Consider the following 22,324-nt stretch of genomic DNA (forward strand, 5'->3'; position numbering starts at 1 on the left):
CATGTTACATGGCTATGTTCGGAGGTACCATGGTGACGCTACATATAGGTATTGACATATATGTAGTGCACACGTTTAATGGTGTTCCCGCACTCACAAAGTCCGGGGAAACTGCCCTGAACAATGTGGGGGTACCTTGGCTAGTGCCAGGGTGCCCTCACACTAAGTAACTTTGCACCTAACCTTCACTAAGTGAGTGTTAGACATATAGGTGACTTATAAGTTACTTGAGTGCAGTGAAAAATGGCTGTGAAATAACGTGGACGTTATTTCACTCAGGCTGCAGTGACAGTCCTGTGTAAGAATTGTCTGAGCTCCTTATGCGTGGCAAATGAAATGCTGCAGCCCATAGGAATCTCCTGAAACCCCAATACCCTGGGCACCTAGGTACCATATACTAGGGAATTATAAGGGTGTTCCAGTGTGCCAATCAGAATTGGTAAAATTAGTCACTAGCCTACAGTGACAATTTTAAAAGCAGAGAGAGCATACGCACTGAGGTTCTGGTTAGCAGAGCCTCAGTGATACAGTTAGGTGCCACACATGGAACACATATAGGCCACAAACGTGTGAGCACTGGGGTCCTGGCTAGCAGGATCCCAGTGACACATATCAAACACACTGACAACATAGGGTTCTCACTATGAGCACTGGGGCCCTGGCTAGCAGGATCCCAGTGAGACAGTTAAAAACACCCTGACATATACTCACAAACAGTCCAAAAGTGGGGGTAACAAGGCTAGAAAGAGGCAACCTTCCTACAAGAAGGCAGTGCAAACGCTCATAGAACGCTTGTTACAAGATGTGGGTCCTAATGATTTCTTTCAGATGCATTTTCAAGGGCAGGGTCTCAGTAGTCCTCTGTTCACCAGATGGTTGGCTCGAGATGTGTTTGACGCTGTGACGTTTCTAGAGAACCTGTCTAAGCTTTTACAGAGCAAGGCCGAATCACTGGCATACAGGACCTTTAGAATAATCACCCTCATTGTTAAGGTTCGTGAGGAGGGTGCTTCCAGAACCTTAAAGAGCATCATGTATAGTAATGTCATCGGTAAAAAATGACGTTGGTTACTTGACTCTAACACCTGCGGTACCAACATGTGTCTCGCGGCAAGCATTGCGGGGTTGTTGGTGGACTGGGCCACCCCAGACAACGTCATTATGTCTATGGCAGTTGCAGCCCATGAGGCGCTTCAACTACCACCCGACAGAGTGGTTGGTTTTGGGGACCTGGGTCTTTTTTGAGAACCATTTTGCCATTACGGTAAAAGTTCTGTACCGCAGCCGTTCCTGGAAGTACTTTACTACCAATGAACGTGTCAGAAACAAGACTGTTTATGTGCTACATCATGAAAACCACTTTTACGGTATCTTGAACCTGAAGGGTTTTCTAGGAGCCAAGTATGTGTGCGAACACTGCGAACACATATACAACAACTGAACCAGACATCAATGTGAAATGCACTGTAAAATGTGTCCGCGGGACGGATGTGTCGCCAGTGACGCTTAGAAGGTGAACTGTTCGACGTGCAAGATGTTTTGTCGATCACAAGCCTGTTTGAACGTGCACATAAACCTCGCACAGTGCGTCCGTAAATCAGACTGTGGGGCTTGCGGTCGTTACAAGGCCAAAGCCCACAATTGTAAGGGTATGCAATGTCCCCATTGTAAAGCGTATTTTATACCCTGGTTGTCGCAGAAATGTTACATGCTCATAGGACACCCCCAGAGAAAAACTGAAGACTATATTGTATTCGATATAGAGTGTACGCAGGACACAGGTGTGCACCAGCCTAACTACATTTACACCCATCATCAAACATCCTAAGAAAACTGGGAGGTTGAAGGCCGGTCTTGCGTGAACGATTTCCTCAACACATTCAAGCAACCATAATACTACAAGTATACAATGTTAGCGCACAACTCAAAAGCGTACGACTGGTTCTTTATTCTCCGGGACCTGATCCGTGAAAAGTTGGCTGTGGACCTCATCACCCAGGGTTCCAAACTGATGTTGTTAAAGGATGTCCCTTTTGAACTTAGACTCATAGACACCTTGACATTTTTGCCCATGAAGTTGAGCAAGTTACCAAAAGCCTTTGGTTTTGAAGGCTGTAAAGGTTATTATCCTCACTTTTTTAACACGTGGGCTAATCATAATTACAATAGTCCTATGCCTCTGCCCGACAGTTACGGTGTAGAGTACATGATGCTGTCTGAAAAAGAGAGCTTTCTACAGTGGTACGATGAAAACTGTGAAAATCGGTTTCATTTTCAAACAGATTTGAAAGTTTACTGTAAAGCAGATGTCATGATCTTGCGTAAAGTGTGTAACCTTTTCAGAGACATTGTGGTGGAGATGACACAACAGATTGGGATTATTAAAACCAAATCCTGCAAGAGAAAACAAATAATTGAATACCTAGACCCATTTAGGAGCATTACTTTGGCTTCGATGCGCATGTCTATTTATCAGCACGTTTTGAAAACCTGAAACCATAGCTCTAGTACCACCCGACCTCTATGACGGTAAGCAGAAACGCTACTCCACCCCGTCTATTCAGTGGCTCATGTACGTTTCGGAAAAAGAGAACATCTTCATCCAACACGCTTTGCAGGGTGGTCAATACCGCCTTGGCCGCTACTACCTAGACGGATATGCTCTAATTAACGAGGTGCCAACCGCCTTTGAGTTCAACGGTTGTTTTTATAATGGTTGCCCACGTTGTTACAAGCCCTATGAGTATAATAGACTGCAGAGCACCACATTTGAACATCTGCGTGGTTTTGCTTTGAGAACCTTCTGGGAGCATGAGTGGTTAGACTCGTTAGCAAAAGTTGCTGAACTGAGCACTTTTATTAAGAGTCGCCAGTTACCAGCACCTTTGGAATCCCACTACGCTTTATTCGGCGGTCGTACAAACACCATACAACTGTACCGGGTCGCTGGTGAGTGTGAGAAAATACACTACTATGAGTTCAACAGTCTGTATCCCTATGTGAACAATGTGAAGGTGTACCCAGTGGGGCATCCTAGGATCATAAACAGGAACTTTAAGCCCCTCAACGAGTACTTTGGGCTTGTTAAGTGTCATATTCACCTTCCACAGAAGCTTTACTTCCCAGTACTTCCGTAAAGAGTCAACGGCAAGCTAATGTTCCCCCTATGTCGAACATGTGCTGAAAGTAAACAGACCAGCGTGTGTACACATAGTGATGAGCAAAGGCTGCTGGAGGGGACATGGTGTACCATCGAGGTACAAGTGGCCCTCGAGAAAGGTTACCGTCTCAGTAAAATACTGGAGATTTGGCACTTTCCACACACCACAACTCGTCTCTTTTTTGAGTACATCAACCTGTTTCTCAGAGACAAACAGGAGGCATCGGGGTATCCTGACTGGTGTATTGATGAACCCACAAACCAAAAGTATATTGCTGATTACCATGCTCACGAGGGTATTACATTGAGACCTGAGTTGATTAAGGTTAACACCACCAGACGCCAGCTGGCCAAGCTCTGTCTTAATTCATTGTGGGGTAAATTCGCACAGCGCACCAATCTGTCAAACACATCCATCGTCACAGACCCTGACAAGCTTTTTAAGTATCTATTTGCCCCGTCTTATGACGTGTCCAGTTGTGAATTTATGGACGATGAGACTGCTGTTCTATGCTGGAAATACACCAAAGAATACCCCACAACTTGTAACAATATAAACATCTTCATAGTGTGCTTCACAACCGCTCACGCTCATCTAGAGCTTTACAGACTGCTGGATAAGCTTCAGGAACAATGTTTGTACCATGACACAGACTCCGTTATTGTTGTTAGTAAACAAGGTGATGAAGATCCTCTACTGGACAATTATCTAGGGGATTTGACCAGCGAACTTGAAAAGAATGAGTACATACTCAAATATACACCCTCAGGGCCCAAGACCTACAGTTACAAAACCTCTAACAACACGGTCTGCATGAAGGTCAAAGGCATCACTTTAAACATTAACAACACGGTTAAAATACATTTTGACAGTCTGAAAGGGCTGGTGCATAAGTACTATGCATCGAACGACCATGAAAATAGCAGTGCAATAGTCGTAAATCACCCCAGCATAGTCAGGTCCAAAAAGAGGTGGGAAATTACAACACAACCGTTGTATAAAACACTGCACATAGTGATTGATAAAAGGGTCCTTGTTGAGGATTACAAAACACTACCGTACGGTTATTCAAAAACATTAGCGTGACGACTACCAACCACTATGGACACCAGGCTGCAACACCCATTCTCATGCGTTCTAGCCGGCCCCTCAAATAGGTGTAAAAGTTATTTTATAAAGGAACTGCTTGAAAATGCTCCTGGTGTTTTATCTCAGACCCCTAACAACATTGTATGGCTTTATTCTTGCTGGCAAGATCTTAAAACGGAACTCTCCCTAAAGTTCCCACACATCTGGCTTATAGAAGGCATCCCTAATAACCTCAACGATGAGGACTTGCTACCTAAACACCTTGTAAACATGGTCGTTGTGGACAATCTCATGCGTGAAGGAGGTGACCACCCCGAGATCGAGAGAGCGTTTTACTCAATATTCACATCATCATAATCTGAGTATATGCTACATCATGCAGAACTTGTTTTACAAGGGCAAAAGCAGTCGTTCTATAACTCTCAATGCCTCATACCTGGTCTTATTTAAAAACCCCTGCGACAAGTTACAGAGAGCAATTATAGCTAAACAGATGTACCCCGGAAACACCCAGTTTTTCATGGAAGCTTTTAACGATGCCACCGTAAAACCCCATGGTTATTTACTGGTCGATTTAAAACCCAACACTCTAGAAGACTACCGCCTACGCACCAGTATTTACCCCCTGACTTTCCAGTCACTTACATACCTAAAACAGCCCCCAAAGCTTATCAAAAGACCCCTTAAGAAGACTTTTTTAACATTTATACTATAAACCTTGTAATATACGGTCACCACAATGTCTGCACGGCTACAACGGAATTTAGACCTCCTAAAAATGCTGGTCACAGCCAGCCCCATGAAAAGAAAAGCTATCCTATGCACTGCCTCGGACGATTTAGTAGCGGCCATTTCAGAAATAGCCCTAAACACCCTAAAAGGTAATGTTCTGATATCAACGAGCCATTTCCGTGTGCTGAAGAAGTGCCACATTATTAAGAAGCTCAGCAATAAAAGGGCATCGCTCCTTTCTAAAAGGAAACTGGTCAAACAGTCAGGAGGCTTTATAGGTTCCCTGCTGGGCATAGCTATACCCTTAATAACGGGTCTCCTGTCAAGGACATGATGGAGCACTCCCAAAAAATGTACCTTGTGCCTCGCCATTAGCTGGAACAGTTGGGCCCCTTGACCACCAACGTTTGGGACATCCGCAGAAATGAGACACATCGTCTCGATGCTGAGATCAAAACCATTTTGAACCAAAACAATTTAAAACCACACGACAAAGCGGGGCTTTACTCAGGAGCACTTCAAAACTTTTTAAAGTATTACAAACAACTTCACAATGAAAAAAAGAAACTAACGCTGTACACCCCTGGTGAGGTAAGCCGGCCGCTGACACAGTAGCTCCTCAAGAACTTGGACCCTCACCCACCACGGACGCCTTTGTCATAGACCTTTTAAAAAATATAAGTCAGAAGCATAGAGGGGCTGCTCAAATGTTGCTCAGTAAAATGGCTGCTACTAAAGATTTGACCTCATGGAACGACAGGGGTGAATTTGTTTACAAGGGGCAGCCGGTTGCTGGATCCCAAATGTATGATCTGGTCAGAGGTCTCACTCACAGTAAAACCCTATTGACACAAGACACTCCTAGATGTTGGGAGCAGTTCCTAACCGCCGCTGTGGAACTCAAAATCCCCTTCACGGTCTTCGGTAATGCCGACCACCGGCGAAGGCTTGAAAGTTTAAAAGGTTCTGGCGCTGGTGTTTTTACCATGGGACCCCTCATTCCCACATCGCCTTTCTACCCGCAGCTAACACCGTCTAGGAGCGCTGGCTCCCAAAAAGAGTCTGTTCTGAATGGACACCTGGTTAACGCTCTAATATAATCCCGAAATCTGAACCAATGTACAGTATTGGTTTGCATGTCGTAAGATTTTTACCTCATTTTATTTTTACCCTTGTACATGTTTGTGGTGAAAACTGTTTCTAATAAACGCTTTTAACATTTCATCAGTAGTCCGACATCTTTATTTTTTAATTTTTTTAATGGATTTAAAATGTGTGCTGGGGGATAAAAATGTATAGTCTGTTTTCAGATTACAACGTTTTTTATTTTATTTTTATTTTAGACAATCACCAGTACTATAGAGGCTTTCCAAAGCCTTACACCTTTGGCATACACCATATTCTGTTTTAACAATGCTCGACAGTGGCCTAGTCTTTTCATTCACATATTCCATAACAATACCGTCGTTGTTTACTAGATCAGCGGAATACAGATTAAAAAAAATTCTAAACGTCATACCCTCAGACATTTTACTAACAAACTATATACAATGTTCCCCACATGTGATGGCTAGAGAATCCTGTATACGCAGTTTGTTATGCACAACAGTGGGTGATGTTTTTTTTTACTTATTTGAATATTGGTTTTGTATAAATGTCATGCTCGGGGAACTCAGCTAAACTGTCAAACACTATAACCTTGTCTACATTGAGAAACATTGCAGCCCAGGGTGTACCGCCCTTGTAATGCGGGTCAGTGTTAAAGACTAGGGTGCAAGGTCTTTCAGGGCCAATCTTTTCAGGTAGTGCACCACTCGGAAATACACCTAAAAAGTATTTCTTAGCGTATGTATGTCTACTTAAGAAGTCACATATCTCAGTAGTGTCCATTTTACAAGCTTTTAATGATAGTCAAACATAAGTTAGCGGGCGTGATTGACATGAAAAACGCTATCAAATACAGAGAATACAACTATGTTCACATTGGTCGCCAAGGCCTGTGTACAACATATTTCAGCTTTTAGATTTCCATTTTTGATCAAATTGTAGTGGTCACCATCTTCCATATCAGGCGTCAGATTGAACGCAAACAATGTACTGCCAGCCCCATACCTCTCTCTTGAAACAACGACCCCTGAGTCCCGCAGATGTTTCCCAGTTATCGAGACCAGTCTGAGATATTCCCGGACAAAATTGGATGTTCCAAAACTCAGAGTTAATGGTTTTGCTGGGATAACAGTGCACTCGAGGACCAGAGCGGCGTAGTTGATATTGTAGTGTTTGAAGTTGAAAGGGTTTGAGGTATAGAACCCGCTAAAAGCTGTATTGTCCACAAACTCTAAGATGATGAGTTTCGATAACTGACCCAGAAATAGGTTCTGCTGCTGTGTTAATCTAGTTCTGGCGGGGATGTTGAATATCTTCAGAGCAACTGTTTCAATGGCGTACTCTGTGTTGGATAGTAGTAAAGCTTCAGCATGGGCCAGTCTGACACTCAGTGACACTTTCACTCTCTTTACAAACAGACTCGCGGACAATATAACCAGTTTATATTGTTTCACATCGCCTCTGATGAGACAGAATGCGTCCTTGTTGCGGTTGAGCTTGATCTTAAGATCTATACCATTGATTAGAAGCTTATCTTGGAAGAAAAGGTCTGAATGTATACGCCCCAGGAGATCAAATTGTCTACTGCCTGCTGCGAAGCTAGCTCTTTTCTTAAAACCAATGTTGGAACCGTCCAATGCCGTGTCCTCAAAATGTGCTTCAGTATCTTTGTAGAAGAGGCCAGCTGAAAGTTGTGTGTCCAGGGCTTCACGACTATAATTTAGAATACTCTCTATGTATGCCCTGTAGGCGTAAATGTTATCACTCTGCATGACGAGTCGATCGCCCATGTTAATGTCCACTTGATTAAACATGGTTGCGATGGGGAAGGCGATCAGCGCCACTTTAGCATCATCCTCGATGTTGGTGCTGTTCACTTTGGTTATTTTACATACGAGGTGTAACAGGGTATTGTTGAGATCCAGATACATGTCCGTTGACCCTGACACATAAAACTCTATCGGTGCCAGAGGTGTCAGAGAGGCTAGGGTGCAATACTTCCATGAAAAAACTGTTCTTGATGCTGGTCTGTGTGGGTTTAAGTGAAAACAGATCTAGATTTGATTTGGCACATTCACCCGAGGCACAGTGTACGAAGGCCATGATTGCGGTTTAAAAAAATATTTGCACTAGAACGCACCCTCTTCTTCTTCTTGGAGGGTCTCCTCCATCTTACAACTCTTCTTTTGTGTGGGCCTTTTGAAGATGTCCTCTGTTTTTTTATAAGGCGTTGGCGGACCCCTACGCCGCGAAGTCCTTCGCCCCCTTATAACACCAGAGAGCGCCTTGTACAGCAACCCTGCTCCTTCCTGGGGTTGTTTATTCATGCGCTCTGCGACAGCCGACGTTACAGAGCCCACAACGTCATGGGCTATGTTTGAGGCAGCGGTTTTAACGTGAGGTTTTGCAATTTCGTATTCCCATCTCAAGAACGGCATGGCTCTTCTAAACAAAATCCGAAAGAAGCCCCCAATCCGGCCCGTACATTAGGGGGGCTCCTTGAAAGTAGGGTGGTGTGCCCCCATAACCGGCCTGAACTCTGTAATAATCCCTGTACTTCAAGGGATCCCCGTACGTTTTCATAATGACCATTGCACCTGTCCTAATAGTCACCGTCATGACAAGGCCTTAAATGAAGCTTAACATTTAAAGGCCACCGGCTCTGACTGATTGTTGTAGATCATGATAGTTATAGTGTCAAAATGGTTTTGGAAATTACCACGTAGTCGGGCTTGTGATGTTGTATCTTAACCATTGTGTTATTTTCCCCTTTCACTGGGACCCATCTCAACAATGGCGAATAACTATCACCAATCCTCTGTGGTTCTACGATGTCGCTATACACGTAGAGTGTATAAAATCCGCTGTTGATATCAGGGCACGTAGGGTCTGGATCCACCCGCCTTTTCACATGTTGTACAGGCCCTAAAAACCTCTGTAATTTACCAGAGCAGTTGAACACTGTACTGAGCTCCGGGGCTTTAAGAAACAATTTTCTTCTAACGTTATCCGACACCAGATGTATATTTGCACACGTCTAAAAGACTGTGGCCCTCCTCTTAAAACGTCTCCTGGCCAGCTTGTGGAGCGAATACACCTCTTCCCCCGCTAACCAGGTCTTCAACACTGAGCGGTTTAAAGACTCGTTTTTAGCTTGTGCCCTTCTAAATAGAGCTTTGCTGCCACCGAAACTTCCAACCCCCGTCCATCGTAATAAAACCTCCTTAAAGTAGACCCTGCCATGTTGTCACACACAGCAACCACGAAATGAAAGACATTTGTTTTGTCTAAGCTCGTTTTATTAAATGTAAAAAACATAAAAGACTGCTAGCCACCTTAAGGTCATATGACGGCGTATACATACCATGACACATGTTACACATATTACTCCAAGTTGTTCCTTTTACAAGGTCTCATCGTTACAGGCTTTGATATTTTTATAGCTATGCTCTCAATAGCTCTAGATATGACCTCCCACTCCCCCCGCCTATAACTCTGGACGCTCAGGATGCTGACAGCATTAAACAGTTCATACAGTTCTAGGTCGGACAGTATAGAACCTTTATTTGTGAAATAATATTCAGTCATGAGCTCCAAAGCACTGTGTAGCCCCATCATTGGTGAACGTCTTAACTCACACGTCCAGTCTCGGGCCACACACCAGTATTTATCCCCTGCGGGTAGCCATGCGTTGATGCACCATTTGGCTATACACACTGGACTGTTGCACTGCAGCACCGTCGCTGGTTCCGTGATGTTCAGATAACGCAAAGTCACAGGGTGTATTTCAGCTATTCTTTCTTTAACTAACACATATATTAATCTCCCGATACAGATGTAGCCAAGGTGTAACTCATAGAAATCTTGCCCCACGACACTCTGATTCTCGTCCTAAAAGTGAGTAAGTATGGATCGTTAAGTAACCCCGTTATGGTCTGCTGTCCAAGACTGCTGTTTTTATTCATTTATTATTATTATTTATTTTAAAACAACTTTTTGGGGGGCTAAAGATGTAATTCTTCTATTTTTTCTTCTTCTTCTATTTTTATAATAAATATCACACATACGTTGTTCTATAACCCTTTCTATCCAACTTTTGTCAAAATAGGTACATAGCCCCTGCATGCGCTCCAGTTTTGAACAGGGCTCAGAAGCGCATCGGATCTCATTGACAGTATCTGCCAAGATCTTAATCATATTGTCGTGGACCCCTTTCTTCACAGCTGCCAACCCGTACACCACCCTTAACAACCTATATACTTTGTGCGGGTCTAAACGGCTGCATATGTTTCGAATTGTTCTGGCAATGTACGACTCATATAGACAGTCGTGAGCCTCCTGCTGTGGCTTGTTAATTTTATGCCTGTAACACAGGTTATACTCTCAACCCCACCCAACGTATACTCTCCCTCACCAAGGACCCCGCCAGCGCCAAGACCAACCTACAAGAGGGCATGAAGGACGTCACAGATTGGATGAGGCTCAGCCGCCTAAAGCTGAACTCTGACAAAACGGAAGTCCTCATCCTCGGCAACACCCCATCCGCTTGGGACGACTCCTGGTGGCCCACGGCCCTCGGCACCGCACCGACCCCCGCAAACCACGCCCGCAACCTCGGCTTCATCTTGGACCCTCTTCTCACCATGACCAAGCAAGTCAACGCCGTGTCCTCCGCCTGCTTCCTCACCCTCGGCATGCTCTGCAAGATCTTCCGCTGGATCCCCGCCGACACTAGAAAAACCGTGACCCACGCCCTCTATGCTGGGACCACCGCCAAGCTCCAAAAACGCCTGCAACTTATTCAAAACGCCTCGGCCCGCCTCATCCTCGACGTACCCCGCAACAGCCACATCTCCGCACACCTGAGACACCTGCATTGGCTCCCAGTCAGCAAAAGGATCACCTTCCGACTTCTCACACACGCACACAAAGCCCTCCACAACAAGGGACCGGATTACCTCAACCGTCGCCTCAGCTTCTACGCCCCCACCCGTCTCCTCCGTTCCTCGGGCCTCGCGCTCGCTGCCGTCCCTCGCATCCGCCGCTCCACGGCGGGTGGGAGGTCCTTCTCCTTCCTGGCAGCCAAGACCTGGAACTCCCTCCCCACCAGCCTCAGGACCACCCAGGACCACTCCGCATTCCGGAGACTCCTAAAAACCTGCCTCTTCGAGCAGCAGTAACCCCCCCCCTTTTTTCCCCTAGCACCTTGAGACCCGCACGGGTGAGTAGCGCGCTTTATAAATATTAATGATTTGATGATTTGATTTGACAGTCACGTTTAACACATGTGTTCACAACAGCTGCTGCAAAACCTTTAACAGGCCATATGGCATCATAGGGCACGCCCGGAGTTTCCTTTTCATAATCGGTGCTAATGTAAGTGCTGACACATTTCTTACGCTGCTTTTTGTTCTGGCTCGTAATACTTTCAGACTGTCTGGAACAGCATAAGCAGTACAAATTAACACTGTTAACCTCTGGCATAGACCCCTCTAGCGCATCTCTTTCAGTAGTTGTTTTCTATGGTTCAAACAGAAAGGTAAAAGACCTACTATTAGTTAAAAGTATGATAACGCTGTATACAGGATATTTGTCAACATTTTTGCCACCCTCTGGGGCGCCTTTGAAATCTTGCGAGTCGCACAGGTCCATTGGTGTATAAGTGACTTCGGATTTTACAGCTACTGGTTGCATCAGGATGGTCTCTGGACCTGAGCCCTCCTGAAAACCCATGTCTTCATAGATTGGCGAATTTGGTGGTGCTACACTTTCTTCAACATCTTCATTGTCGTTGAAGTTGATTGCCTCACTTAGTTTGTCTTTCGAGGCTTTGCTGTTGCTGCTATCAACCTTGATAGGTGACACCAGTTGTGGCAAATCCTTGAGGCTGAGCTTTCAAGTCGCTGGCAGAGTTCCTCGTGCAACCCTGTAATGTTGGAACCACAGTCTTTAGGAGGAGTCTGCTGTCCATTCTCATCCATCACCACTGGTGCAATGGTCCGATAGTATCTGCTGATGGGGTTCTGGACTCCTGAGGCAGTGGCTTTTCTGGCTTGTATGTCTTCATGTTGCCTCAACACCCTATTCCAAAGCTAGATCATGGCTTGACATGTTGCTCTCACCGTCACTTATATGTATTCAACGGTTCAAAAAAGGGCGTATGCCTCTACAACCCACAACTATCACATGCACACATTGGCGACTCTGATACGTTGCCGGGTTACATGTGGTGCTAACCACATGTCACAGCTTTTGCATTATTTGACCATTCCCTCTTTTTGGACTAGCCAACCAGGGGAGCCCCAAACAGCCACTTGGTCCTGAATGTCTGACCTGTCCAGACCTGTCCTCTTAGGCTCTGAAACTGCTTGCACAACACCAAAGCATTCATTTTACACAGGCCATAGACCAACACCCAGGGGTAGGACCCAGACACATGGCTAACACGTGACATCATGAGGTCATAAACCACGTGACACCTCTACACCCCATGTCACTTCCGGGAAGGGCTCTCTAGGGCACCGGAAGTCCCAGTAACGGAAGTGATGTCACTTTCAGGGTGGGATAACTGTCACTTAACAGTTGATGAGGAAAGGTATCCCCTTATACTACTCATATCAATAGGCCAAAAGTGTGAAACCAGAAACTCTGTGGTATACTCCATGAGATTTTAAAATATGCATAAATCCGGTCCAGTTGAAAAAGAGGTCCCAGACAAAATTATGGTTATAGTAGGGATATCTTTGTCAACACAGTTTTATTATTTTGGCCTATTGATATGTAAAGTTCAAAATGCGGAATTTTCCACAGATCTCTCTAGTTTTCTTTCCCTTAATTAATTATTCATGCACCTATTGTGCTGAAATTCTTCATTGATAAAATTTGTAAGTGTTGTTTACTAGAGTCTCTTCGGAGCGCGCTCCTTCCTTGCTTTTAACTAGTGTGTACTGTGCGTCAGTTTGAGTTTTAGTGATGCATGCCAGATAGTATTTTTGACTCTCTGTTCACTTTGCTCTTGAGTTCTAGCCCCCAATATATCAGTTTCAACTTTCAGCAGTATGAACTACATATTTGCGTTGTAAATCTTGCACACAGTGTTCTTCCTGCCTTTGGGTTCTTGTCAGATGCAGCATCGTCTTATTAATTTTTAATAATGTTAATTCTTCATGAAATTACCCCTTTTCACCCCTGAAATAATCTTAGTATTAAATAGTGTAGGAGGCTGGTCTGGCTTATAGAGGGTACCTGATGGTACTTACACCTTGTGTCAGGTCCAGTTATCCCTTATTAGTAGATTAGTAGTGTTCTACCAGGTTAGGCTGATAGAGGTAGCTATAGCAGAGCAGCTTAGGCTGAACTAGGAAACATGCAAAGCTCCTACTATACCACTTATATCATTTAGCACTATATCATAAGAAAACACAATACTCAGAGTTACTAAAAATAAAGGTACTTTATTTTAGTGACAATATGCCAAAAGTATTTCACAGGATATACTCCCTTAAGAGGTAAGTAAAATACACAAAATATGCACACAATCAAGATCATGTAAGTAAAACACTTAGAAAAGTAGTGCAAACACTGTAGAACACAATAGAATGCAATAGGAGACAATAGGCCTAGGGGCAACACAAACCATAGACTCCAAAAGTGGAATGCGAACGACAAATGGACCTCAGGACTAGTGTAGTGTGTAGAGGGTCGCTGGGAGTGTGAGAAAACACTAAGGGTGTCCAAGATACCCCACCCCAAGACCCTGAAAAGTAGGAGCAAAGTTACCATACTACCCCAGAAAGACAGTAAAGTCGAGATAGGGGATTCTGCAAAGGCAACAAATGACTGCAAAGCACTGAAGACGGATTCCTGGACCTGAGAACCTGTAAAGGAAGGGGACCAAGTCTGAGAGTCACGCAAGTGTCCGGGGGGCAGGAGCCCACTAAACCCTGGATGAAGGTGCAAAAGGGCTGCCTCTGGGTGGAAGAAGCTCAAGATTCTGCAACAACAGAAGTGTGCTGGATGATGCAGAGTTGTTTCCATGCAGAAAGAACACAGACAAACCTTGCTAGCTTCAAGAGTCATGGTTGAAGATAATGGGTGCTGCCAGGGCCCAAGAAGGACTAGGAGGTCGCCCCTTGGAGGAGGAGACAGAGGGGGCGCTCAGCAACAGAGATAGCTAATGCAGAAGCAGGCAGCAACCGCAGAAGCACTTGAACAGGCATTAAAGAAATCTGAGCACGGCAGTCATCTCAACACAACAAAAGAGAGTCCCACGAAATCGGTGGTCAACTCAGCGAGTTCAGCAATGTAGGGCGGAGTGCTGGGGACCTGGGCTGTGCTGTGCATGAAGGAATCCATGCAAAAGTGCACAGAAGCCCTAGCAGCTGCAGATCATGCAGTCCACAGGATTACTGTCTGGCGTGAGGAGGCAAGAACTTACCTCCACCAAATTTGGACAGAAGGACCACTGGACTGTCGTGGTCACATGGATCCAGCTCCTGTGTTCCAGGGACCACGCTCATCAAGATGAGAGGGGACCCAGAGGACCGGTGATGCAGAAGTTTGGTGCTTGTGTTAGCAGGGGAAGATTCCATCCACCCACAGGAGATTTCTTCTTGGCTTCCAGTGCAGGGTGAAGGTAGACAGGCCTCAGAGCATGCACCACCAGGAAACAGTCGAGAAAGCCTGCAGGAGTAGGCGCTACAATGTTGCTGGTAGTCGTCTTGCTACTTTGTTGTGGTTTTGCAGGTGTCCTGGAGCAGTCAGCGGTCAATCCTTGGCAGAAGTCGAATTGAGAGATACAGAGGAACTCTGGTGAGCTCTTGCATTCGTTATCTGATGAGAAACCCACAGGAGAGACCCATAATAGCCCTCAGAGGAGAATTGGCTTCAGAGAAAGGTAAGCACCTATCAGGAGGGGTCTCTGACGTCACCTGCTGGCACTGGCTACTCAGAGTTCTCCATTGTGCCCTCACACCTCCGCATTCAAGATGGCAGAGGTCTGGGACACACTGGAGCAGCTCTGGGCACCACCCCTGGGGTGGTGATGGACAGGGGAGTGGTCACTCCCCTTTCCTTTGTCCAGTTTCGTGCCAGACCAGGGGCTGTGGGCTCCCTCAACTGGTGCAGACTGGCTTATGCAAGGAGGGTACCATCTGTGCCCATCAAAGCATTTCCAGAGGCTGGGGGAGGCTACTCCTTCCCAGCCCTTAACACCTATTTCCAAAGGGAGAGAGTGTAACACCCTCTCTCAGAGGAAATCCTTTGTTCTTCCTTTCTGGGACTCGGCTGCCCAGACCCCAGGAGGGCAGAAACCTGTCTGAGGGTTGGCAGCAGTGGTAGCTGCAGAGAAAACCCCATAGAGCTAGTTTGGCAGTACCTGGGGTCCATGCTGGAGCCCCGGGGATGCATGGGATTGGCACCCCAATACCACATTTGGCTTGGGGGGACAATTCCATGATCTTAGACATGTTACATGGCCATGTTCGGAGTTACCATTGTGAAGCTACACATAGGTATTGACATATATGTAGTTCACGTGTGTAACAGTGTCACCGCACTCACAAAGTCCGGGGAAATTGCTCTGAACAATGTGGGGGCACCTTGGCTAGTGCCAGGGTGCCCTCACACTTAGAAACTTTGCACCTAACCTTCACTAAGTGAGGGTTGGACATATAGGTGATTTATAAGGTACTTAAGTGCAGTGCAAAATGGCTGTGAAATAAAGTGGACATTATTTCACTCAGGGTGCAGTGGCAGTCCTGTGTAAGAATTGTCTGAGCTCCCTATGGGTGACAAAAGAAATGCTGCTGCCCATAGGGATCTCCTGGAACCCCAATACCCTGGGCACCTGGGTTCCATATACTAGGGAATTATAAGGGTGTTCCAGTGTGCCAATCAGAATTGGTGAAAATGGTCACTAGCATGCAGTGACAATTTTAAAAGCAGATAGAGCATAAACAATGAGGTTCTGGTTAGCGAGCCTCAGTGAAAAAGTTAGGCACCGCACAGGGAACAAGTATGGGCCACAAACTATGAGCACTGGGGTCCTGGCTAGCAGGATCCCAGTGACACATATCACACACACTGACAAAATAGGTTTTCCACTATGAGCACTGGGGTCCTGGCTAGCTGGATCCCAGTGAGACAGTACAAACACCCATACATATACTCACAAACAGGCCAAAAGTGGGGGTAACAAGGCTAGAAAGAGGCTACCTTCCTACAAATAGCTTTCTACTTTCCAATACTTAAATATAATTTTTCTTGTTTTTTATTATTTGACTTTCTGGCCGGGACATGCAAAATAAACTCTTTCTCATTCGTGGTAGTTGTCCTTTTTCACGGGTATAGGTCTTACCTAATACCACCAAAATTGATAAAAACGTTGTTGATTGAAGAAGAGATGGGGCTGTCATTTTTATTAACTTAATTAGTTTTTTTCACTGCAAAAATCATTGCCAACATTGTGTGTGTTCTTACACATCTTGTTTCTTTTGTGTTACAGTATTTACCCTTACTTTCAGCCCCTATACACCCATCAAACTTCCTGCCCATCTATCCATTGTCAATGAGCTTTTTCCTCAAGATCTGCAGTCAGAAAAGTCTCACCAAAGCTTCAATGTGGCTAAGGAAGGGGTAGTTCTTTATCATGTGGGAATACTTAATTAAAATCGTAATTGTTTACACCTCTGAATTTTTGTATTTCTAGCCTTGCATCATTTATATTGCATTCGGAGAACGAAGTAGTCTGTCATTGGACATAAGACAAGATCAGCTACTTACACAAGGCATAGATGTTTTGAGAGTTTTTCATAGCTGCCGCAGTGCAAATTGACTTGCAATTTGAAATGTTTCTCATCATCTCCCTGAATTGGGAGTGACATCAGTTGATTACCTATTATCCATCACCAAAGGAAGTGACATCACTATATTTTACAAAACCTTAATTTGCACTAGTGATATCACTGGTTAACAGTCAAAACTATCTTCACCTAATTGAGGCTGCAGTGTAGATGAAGTAGCTCCAAAGGCAAGCCTTTTGTGAGCCTGTGTGTCTGGCCGTGCCCCCGCCAGGCACCATTGTCCTCTTCCCACCAATCTCTCCCCATCGCTAATCCACCACAACTCTCAGGGATCTGGACCCCAGTGACATTTCACACTGCTGCTGCCATGCTGCACAATGCTTTTTTCTGCACCACCTGCCTTTTCACATGCACCCTCCAGCACCCACCTCACACCCCCATGCACCTCACACACCAAACATATTGAAGACATACAACCACACACCCAACCACCCACTCCACCACACCCATCCTTCCCTTGCATATTCTTCAACATGTGCTCCCTCACTAAAGATACCACCAAAATAGGGGTTCCACTACAGAACCGCACATTGGACTTGCTTTTACTGACTAAAATCTGGCTAACTCCCTTGTCAGCCCCATTCATCGCAACGGCAATGCCTACCGGATACATGATCACAAGACAAGATGGGACAAAGAGTTGTAATAGCTAGCATCTTCAAAGAATCCATCCAATGCTCCACCACCTCAGAAAGCATTGGCAGCAACATGGAACATGTCACTTTCAAACTCTTCATCAATACCAACTACACCCTGAGAGGCACCCTTATCCTTATCTACCGCCCTCCAGGACCACGTGCCAACTTCAGCAGTACCATTTGGGACTTCATTGTCCCCTGATTCTCAAAAAGAGAGCAGATTTGGAGTGTTGGCTGTATTGTAGCATGCTTCATATAAAGGATCTCCCCCTACCTAAAACATAGCAACTACCCTTTATCTATATCAACATCTACATCTCTATCTATATCTGCAGCTATAACTAATTCTATATCTATATCTATATTTATACCTACACATCTATATACCTTTTCCAGCATTTAAAAGCAATAAATAACCAATTCTTTATCACAGTAAATTTGGGGTGAGGGTCCATGTATCCTGACAAAGAACTGTTCCTAAATTAGCCACTATCCCATGGGGTATAACTGTTTTGCTAATAGAGCCCTGTAACATCAAACATTTTGATGTGTGCTTTGGAGTGTTTGAATAAAATATTGGAAATAAAACCTATTGTGATACAAAAATATTGTGTCAAGTATTTTGGAATGTCAAAAATATCATCAACAGGAATATCAACGTTAAAAATATTGTTTGAAGTGTGGTTTTCAATATAGGTGTAAATAAATTGATTTGATTAACTATTGTTCATAATTGTTTTTTGTCTATAATTTATTGTAGTGTGCTTTAATATTTATGTTTCTTAATTTTCTTTTTAATTTGTGTTTTATATGAAATATCTATTAATTATGAAATTGTTAAAATTTGTGTTTTTAGTTGTATTAATGTATTAAAATAATACATTTAGCAGCAGGATATTGTGTTAGTAGGGAATAATTTTTGGGAGAGTTTTAAAAAGTGGATATTTTAAATTAATTTTGAGTTAATTATATTAATGATTTGAATATAAATAATGTAAAATTTATAAATTTATTTTGTTACAATAATCCATTTTATAAATAATATTTTTAAATAATTTAAATATCTTAATTATAATATATTTTAACCACAAATATTTTATTAAAAATAATAACATGAATGATTAAAAAACAACATAAAAGAAATATGCACAGTAAATGTAATACAGTAAAATGTTTTTAAAACATTTACTTTGAATATTAGAATTGAAATAATTTTCCATTGTTTATGTTGAAAATTATAATGTCATTTGTTAAATTTATTTTTACAATTATATTTTAAAATTGCTGTTATATATATAAATATATATACATATATATATATATATATATATATATATATATATATATATATATATATTTTTTTTTCTTCAATACACGTGCTCACAAACGAGCTCCAACCGGCCCCAGAGGGGTGGTGCAGCAAAAAAAACGGCAGAGCACTCCGGTTAATCTCCTCTCAGCAACAAAATTATTTTATGACAGCTGCACTCTCAGGAGGTCAAAAAAGAGTAAGTTTACATAACACAACGCGTTTCGGCTGACTAGCAGCCTTGGTCATGTGTATATATATATGCTTTGCTCCCAGTTTCACCTGCTTATTTATGGGCTTATGGGAAGAAGGGATTTTCAAAAATGAAGAAAAATATCCTGAAACTAATCAGGCCATAGAATGGCTGAGATATATTGATGATCTTTTCATAATTTGGAAAGGATCTGAGAATGAGGCCACATGTTTTATTGAGAAACTTAATGAGAATGAATGTAACATCAGATTGACATACAATATCAGTCGTCTGTCGATTGATTTTTTGGACACAAGGATCAAGATTAAGAATAAGATGATCCATACTGTACTTTTCCGTAAAACTACTGCAGGTAATAGCTTACTGCACGCTACCAGTGGACATCCCGACAAACTTAAATGGAGTATCCCTTATAGGGAATTATTAAGGGCCCAAAGAATTAGCAATACAAATGAGGCCTTTGAAAGAGAACAGAAAGATATGATTGTAAGGTTCAAACAAAGGGGTTACCCGGATTGGGTAATCAAAAAGGTTACAGATAAAATCAAGAAAGTGGAAAGAATTCAGACACTTTTTGATAATACCTTAAAAATGGATTATGACAAGAATGAGGACATCAGATTGGTCCTAACCTATAATGAAGATGCTACACAGATTAAAAAGATCTTTTCTAAGCATTGGAGTATTTTGAATAGTGATCCTATTATTGGTAAAGAGATTCAGAGGTGGCCGCTTATTACCTATAGAAGAGGGCGTAATCTTCATGAGAGGCTGAGATCAAATGATGTTTCACCTATTTCTCAAGTAAAAGAGCACAATCTGCAGGGATTCTTTCCATGTGGCCATTGTAAGGCATGCCGCAAAAGTGTATCTAGGAAAGAGTACTCTACAAGTAAACCAGGAACAAACAGACAAATCAAGCAGTTTGTGACATGTAGTACTCCATTTACTATTTATGTATTGGAATGTCCGTGCCATCTTAGGTATGTGGGAAGTACGAAACATGCAGTAAAAAAACGTATTTTAGAACATATGCGTGCTATTACAACAAGGGATCCACATTATCCTGTAGCAAGACATTTTCAAGATAATCACAGCTCTGATACCACATTGTTATCTTATTTTGGTATTGAACACGTGCCACTACACAACAGAGGTGGCAATAGAGAGTTGATTTTACGGAAAAAGGAATCTCGATATATTTTGGATTTAGAAACTAAGATGCCGAAAGGATTGAATACTGGGGAAGAGTTGAATACCCACCTATTTGATAATTAATATGAAAGATTGTTAAATATAAGGAACTGGTGATTCTGCATCATGAATTTTACACTTTATGGCAGTTATACTATGATTAGTAAGGATGTTTTTAATGAGTTTGTATTTCAAATTATTATTTTGGGTTACATTGTATTCATTTCATTTATAGTTTTTAGAATGGTGGGATCCGGATGGATTCCTGATTCGTGGATTGATTAGTGTTTGTTTTCTCACATGGTGATAGATTTTGACCATATAAAAATAGTGACGAGTACTTTTCCTAAAAGAAAAAAATAACTTTTTGCTAAAGATCATATAAGGGAGAATGTATTTTAATTTTCCTATAATAAGAACAATACTGATGTTATTTAATAATTGGGTTCCCGGTTGAGTGAAGAAGTTTTAAATAGTATATATACATGGTATGTGAATTTCAATATCTTGGGTGGAAGGGAATGCGATTTAGAATTGTGATACCAGTTTCATCTATATTATGAAAAATTAATTGTTTTTTAAAAGAATCATTTTACTGGATGTATCTATGAACTGTATCAATATTTATAATTATATTTATATTTATATTTATATATTGATACTATTTATTAACATACTTGCGTTCCTTTCCAGCCTTTGACATATGGCAATTTATATATAAATATATTAATTTGATATTTTCTATTTATTCAACCCCACACCCGTTGCATTTATATTTATATTTATAGTTATATTGGTATTTATACTTATTTATATTTGGATCTTTGTAAAAAAGAAAAAAGAGGGAAAAAGAAAAAAGAGAATGGCATCTATGTAGAAAGATTCAGTCCTATTTCTGTGGCCATGAATGTTGGGTATTTAAGTTGGTATGTATTGGTGAAATTATACACGTGACCAAGGCTGCTAATCAGCTGAAACGCGTTGTGTTGAATAAAACATATTCTATTTTTTATTTCCTGAGTGTGCGACTATTGTAAAATAATTTGGATGATAATATATATATATATATATATATATATATATATATATATATATATATATATATATAAATTCAATGTTTGGTAATTTTGGATTATGATTTATTTTATGTGTTCAAGTTTAGAAATGATAGTTAATAATGAAAAAAACAGGAACTCTCAATACTGTTAAAACATATTTTTTTAGTTGAATATACAGGTTTGTAGTTTTGGTTGCTGTGTTTTGTTAATGTACATTTTGTTTTATTTTATACATACTAAATCTTGTACGAGTATCGAGTAATGAGTGTATATGGAACATTTTTAGCGTGAAGCATATTTCATAAAATGGTTTAATCTTGGAGTGGAAAGGGTACATTTCACTTTTTTAGTTCCCCAAATTGGATTGGATTGCAGTGGGGATAGTAAATCTCACCCCTTTAGTGTCCAACACCTTCCCCAAAGTGTACAGATTAGAGTGGGAATAGTAAAGGTTACCACTTTAGTGTCCAACACCTTCCACAAATTGGTATTAATTGGAGAGGGAAAAGGAAACGTCACCCTTTTAGTTTCCAACATTTTCCCCAAATTGTTTTAGACTGGAGTAAGAATAGTAGATGTCGCCCCTTCAGTGACCAACACCTTTGTCAAATTGGTATAGATTGAAGTGGGAATAGTAAATGTCATCCCCTTAATGTCCAACACTTTTCCCAAATTGTTTTAAATCGGAGTCGGAATAGTAAATGTCACCGTTTTAAAGTCAAACACCTTGAAATTGGTAAAGATTGAAGTGGGAAGACTAAATGTCACCCCCTTAGTGTCTAACAGTTTCCCTAATAAGTTTTAAACTAGAGTGGGAATAGTAAATGTCACCCCTATAGTGTCTAACAGCTTCCCCAAGTTGGTCTAAATTGGACTGCAAACAGTAAATGTTACCCTTTCAGAGTAAATCACCTTCCCAAATTGATTAAGATTGGAGTGGGAATAGTAAATATTCCCATT

At 42.2% G+C, this 22,324-nt stretch overlaps 1 protein-coding gene across 1 annotated transcript; it reads right to left on the bottom strand.

Annotated features, from left to right (window-relative positions):
- Window positions 1–6,904: 6,904 nt before the first annotated feature.
- Window positions 6,905–8,020, bottom strand: LOC138256209 (uncharacterized protein F54H12.2-like). The gene has a single exon (XM_069205857.1). It carries the CDS (start codon window positions 8,018–8,020, stop codon window positions 6,905–6,907), a length of 1,116 nt encoding a protein of 371 aa, XP_069061958.1.
- Between the last annotated feature and the right edge of the window lie 14,304 nt (window positions 8,021–22,324).

The sequence above is a fragment of the Pleurodeles waltl genome, chromosome 1_2 (genome assembly GCF_031143425.1).
Source record: "Pleurodeles waltl isolate 20211129_DDA chromosome 1_2, aPleWal1.hap1.20221129, whole genome shotgun sequence".
Classification (NCBI taxonomy): Eukaryota; Metazoa; Chordata; class Amphibia; order Caudata; family Salamandridae; genus Pleurodeles; species Pleurodeles waltl.

Coding starts and splice junctions, on each gene's coding strand:
- LOC138256209 (XM_069205857.1), bottom strand. CDS start 8,020: ATGTATCTGGATCTCAACAATACCCTGTTACACCTCGTATGTAAAATA.